This window comes from Galeopterus variegatus, unplaced genomic scaffold, assembly GCF_000696425.1.
Source record: "Galeopterus variegatus unplaced genomic scaffold, G_variegatus-3.0.2 Scaffold14836, whole genome shotgun sequence".
Classification (NCBI taxonomy): domain Eukaryota; kingdom Metazoa; phylum Chordata; class Mammalia; order Dermoptera; family Cynocephalidae; genus Galeopterus; species Galeopterus variegatus.
In genome coordinates this window covers 21,621-25,963 of record NW_007740947.1, presented here as the reverse complement: position 1 = coordinate 25,963, position 4,343 = coordinate 21,621, and the positions used below count along the sequence as shown (strand labels likewise).

The 4,343-nt window shown below is 44.2% G+C and overlaps 1 protein-coding gene across 1 annotated transcript in view; it reads right to left on the bottom strand.

Annotated features, from left to right (window-relative positions):
- Nucleotides 1-2,904: 2,904 nt before the first annotated feature.
- Nucleotides 2,905-4,343, bottom strand: part of FCRLA (Fc receptor-like A) — a 6,251-nt gene continuing 4,812 nt past the window's right edge. Inside the window, exons 4-5 of the mRNA XM_008563765.1 lie at nucleotides 4,151-4,335; nucleotides 2,905-3,255 (exon numbers count right to left, since the gene is read on the bottom strand). Coding sequence (XP_008561987.1) covers nucleotides 2,960-3,255; nucleotides 4,151-4,335 — 481 coding nt within the window. The 3' untranslated portion in view covers nucleotides 2,905-2,959. The remainder of the gene's footprint in view (nucleotides 3,256-4,150; nucleotides 4,336-4,343) is intronic.

Here is a 4,343-nt window from a genome sequence, read left to right as displayed (position 1 = left end):
TGGGGGGGAGACACACCCAGAGAGGGCATGGAAAGTTCTGTGCCCCTTTACCTGTACCTTGCCTTGTGCATATCTTCCATTGGCTGTTCAATAAAATGTTACCCTGAGTTCTATGAGCCATTGTACCAATTATTGAGCGCAAGGAAGGACTTGTGGGCACCTCCAATTTATAGCTGGTTGGTCATGAATACCAGAGGCCTGGAATTTGCCATTGCCTTCTGAAGTGGGAGCAGTCATCTGAAAATGACCCCTTAACCTGTGGGGTCTGCACTGATTCTGAGAAGTTAGTATTAGAATTTAATTAAATTGAAGGACATCCAGTTGGTTCCTGCTGAGAACTGGAGAATTGCTTGGTGTAGAAAACCCACACGTTTGGTGTCAGAAGTGCTGTGAGTAGAGAAAGTTTTTCCTTTGATATGCTTGCTGTCTAATGGTGATTTCAGAGACAACATTGAACATAGCTGCATTGGGACTTCTGTGGATTACAGAATCCTAAACTACACAGGCCATAAATTTTTTCAGCTTTGTTCTTGCCTTCCTCATCCCTGATGGTGGGAGATCCTCTCCCTGAGGCTAAGACCTTGAACTAGGCTGGGTCCCCTGGACAGAGTCTGCAGATTTTACTGATCCGAGACATACCACACATCCTTTAAAGTCCAGCTAAATTTCCGTCTTCTTCAAGATGCCTTCCCTTATGATACTGGTCCAGCTCAATTCAGCTGAACAGAATTCACTGAGGGCTTATATATGCCTCATTGAACTACATACCAATGAGACAATGTTGAACAAAGAGCTCAAGGAACCCTCTCCAAGAGCTCACCCTCTAGTGAATGGAAATAAGATCAAAAAAACTAAAATTCAGTGTACTGATAGAGGGAGCACATACACGTGGATGAAGAGTACAGAGGTGACATTTATCTCAGCCATCTGCATCCATTTTTTTCTTTCTCTGATCTCTGATAGCTTTTAGTATCCTTAAATGAATCCCCTGTTTAGTATTAGCTTGCAGGATGCATTTATGAAAATGGGAGCATTAACTGAAATTGACTTCATGTCGAATGGTTCTAACTTAGTATCTTTGGAGATACATCCAGCATGGTACATTGGCAATTGAGCTTCCATTTTTAAAAAAATCCTTCAAAGCCGTGATATACCTCTGGTCATTTTTTTGCAACTCCCGTTCATATGATTGTTAACCAAACCTCTCAGGCTGCAATGATATTTATGGACTTCTACCCACTCCCAATTGCCTCCTGACTNCACAGGCCATAAATTTTTTCAGCTTTGTTCTTGCCTTCCTCATCCCTGATGGTGGGAGATCTCTCCCTGAGGCTAAGACCTTGAACTAGGCTGGGGCCTCTGGACAGAGTCTGCAGATTTTACTGATGTGTGACATACCACACATTCTTTAAGGTCCAGCTAAATTTCCATCTTCTTCAAGATGCCTTCCCTTATGATACTGGTCTAACTCATTCAGCTGAACAGAATTCACTGAGGGCTTATATATGCCTCATTGAACTACACACCAATGAGACAATGTTGAACAAAGAGCTCAAGGAACCCTCTCCAAGAGCTCACCCTCTAGTGAATAGAAATAAGATCACAAAAAACTAAAATTCAGTGTATTGATAGAGGGAGCACATACACGTGGATGAAGAGTACAGAGGTGACATTTATCTCAGCCATCTGCATCCATTTTTTTCTTTCTCTGATCTCTGATAGCTTTTATTATCTGTAAATGAGTCCCCTGTTTAGTATTTAGCTTGCAGGATGCATTTATGAAAATGGGAGCATTAACTGAAATTGACTTCATGTCGAATGGTTCTAACGTAGTATCTTTGGAGATACATCCAGCATGGTACATTGGCAATTGAGCTTCCATTTAAAAAAAAAAGTCCTTCAAAGCCGTGACATACCTCTGGTCATTTTTTGCAACTCCTGTTCATATGATTGTTAATCAAACCTCTCAGGCTACAGTGATATTTATGGACTTCTACCCACTCCCAATTGCCTCCTGACTCTTCCCATTGAAGGTGCTAGGGACAGTTATAAAGTTCTCGTTTTATCAAATCAGCATGATTGTATTCCTTTGTTTCTCTGTGGCACGTCTAGAACAATCGTGTGCATGTCTTTTGTAAATCATTGTGGGTGAAAACTGCACAAAATAAATGACCCAAAGAAAGGGCACATTGGAGAACATTCAGGATAACATGGTAGAATGCTCATCAGCTGAGGTCGTTGTACAAGGGTGAGCTAACTTATTGACCAAAGGTTTCTGTAGAGTCTGCCAGGCTAGCTCCCACTGGTTGAGAATGTACAATAGCAGTCAAAGCACAAAAAAAATATTAATATGGCACTAAAATACCATATTACAAGTAATAATTAGAAGAATAATTAGAAGGGGCAAAGGCCCACCCCAGAGTCTAACACCTGAGGGTTTTGTTAGGCTGGGGTTTCTCCACCTCGACACCATTGACAGTTTGGGCCACTTAATCTTTTGTTGTGGGGGGCTGCCCTATGCATTATAGGATGTTTAGCAGCATCCCTGGCTTCTACTTTCTAGGTGTCAGAAGCACACACATCTCCCACCCACCCACTGTGATGACCAAAATGCCTCCCGATGTTGTCTAGGGTCCCCCGGGGGAGTTGAGACTGCCGCATTAAATCCACCTCCATTGCTTCTCTTTAAATCACCAGATCCTGGCCTGCGCAACAGAAGGAAATTACTGGTCTAGAGAGAGTAGAATTATGTTGTCATGTTAAGAGAGAGATATGATTATAGCTTAACTCCAATTATCACTTTGTACAAATTTATTTATAACTCAGCTATCTCCATTATTCTAACGAAACATTAGGATGACTTGTAAAACTATTTATGCATATGTGTAGGACAGGAAGAGAAAGAATAGGAAGAGTTGGATTTATTGGGGGTGGTTGAACAATATCATGGGTGAATAGTTTACTTTTGTTTGGCCTTGGTAGTTCTAGGCTTCAGGCGGCCAGACAAGTCCCTCAGCTCCATGACTAGATGACCAAGGAGAACTCTCACATCCTGAATATGTTTGAGAAGAATGCCCATCTGGTAATGCAGACGGGGGTCTGGCGTTTGCAGAGGAGAGGAGAAGCCTGGATCCTCAGAAGAAGGGGTGGGCAGTGGAGGCAGAGACCCAGGGGGCCCCGTAGGAGTAGTTTCTGGAGCAGCTGATTTCTGAGGAGCTGGATTCAAGATGGGGGATGCAGCAGAGCCAGAGGGACCTGGATTATGGGGTAGGAGACACACACAAGAGTGAAGTCTGACCCACCCTCATCTCCCTGGTCAGTCTTTCTCATTCTCTGAAATTGGCTGTGTGGCCCCCTGGCAGAAGGGACTTGCAGATTCTAGTGTCCTTCCTGTTCCAAATTTTAATCTGAAGCTTGGTTACCTCTGCTTGAGAATATTCAGTGATAAGACCTCACCATTAGACAGCTATAACTATTAACCAGTCCCTTCTCTTTCAGGGCAGAATCTAAGTCCCTAAAGCATGAATGTGGTAACTGGTCCTTGGTCAACCTCTTTATTGTGAATGGCATTATTGTAATTCCTTGTCCTTGTGCCAGCCTTCGGGTTTTTCGGGACACCTCTGCTGGCCCCCTGAGTCACCTCCTCTTCAGGATGAGCATCTCTAGTCCCTTACATTATTTTTTATATGACATGGTTTCGAGCCCCCTCATCACCCTGGACGCCTCCTCTGGGTGTATTTCAGGTCAAGTGCAGCCTCCTTAACAGTAGCTCCCAGAATTGAACATAGACTCCAAACTACCTCATCCTCATTGTAGATGTTATATTCCTATAAATGCCCAGAGATGATATAGGGACCCTCAGATCTATGGGGCAGCAGGTGTGGAGCTGCTCAGGTCTTGGTTTGGTGATATATGCACCACAGTCTGAGGGAGAGGTTCTCTATCTGAGCTCTCTTCCATCATCAGGAACTCCAGCTTATTGTTCCTGCATGCTCTGTGTCCCTTCTTAACCTGCTGACACATACACACACACACACACACACACACCAAACAGTCTCCAGCTTATTGTTCCTGCATGCTCTGTGTCCCTTCTTAACCTGCTGACACACACACACACACACACCAAACAGACACATAAATACTAACTCACCCTGCACCCTGATCTCCAGCTGGGGGCTCTGTTTCCAAACTTGGTTGTCCCCAGTGGCGGCATCACACCAGTAGGACCCAGAATGCTCTTCTGAAGCTGAGGGAATCTGGAATTCTGAGGAGAGGCCCCTGCTTCGCACTATCCTTCCATCCTTGTAGAAGGAGAAGAGGAGGCGGGCAGCTGACCTCTGCAG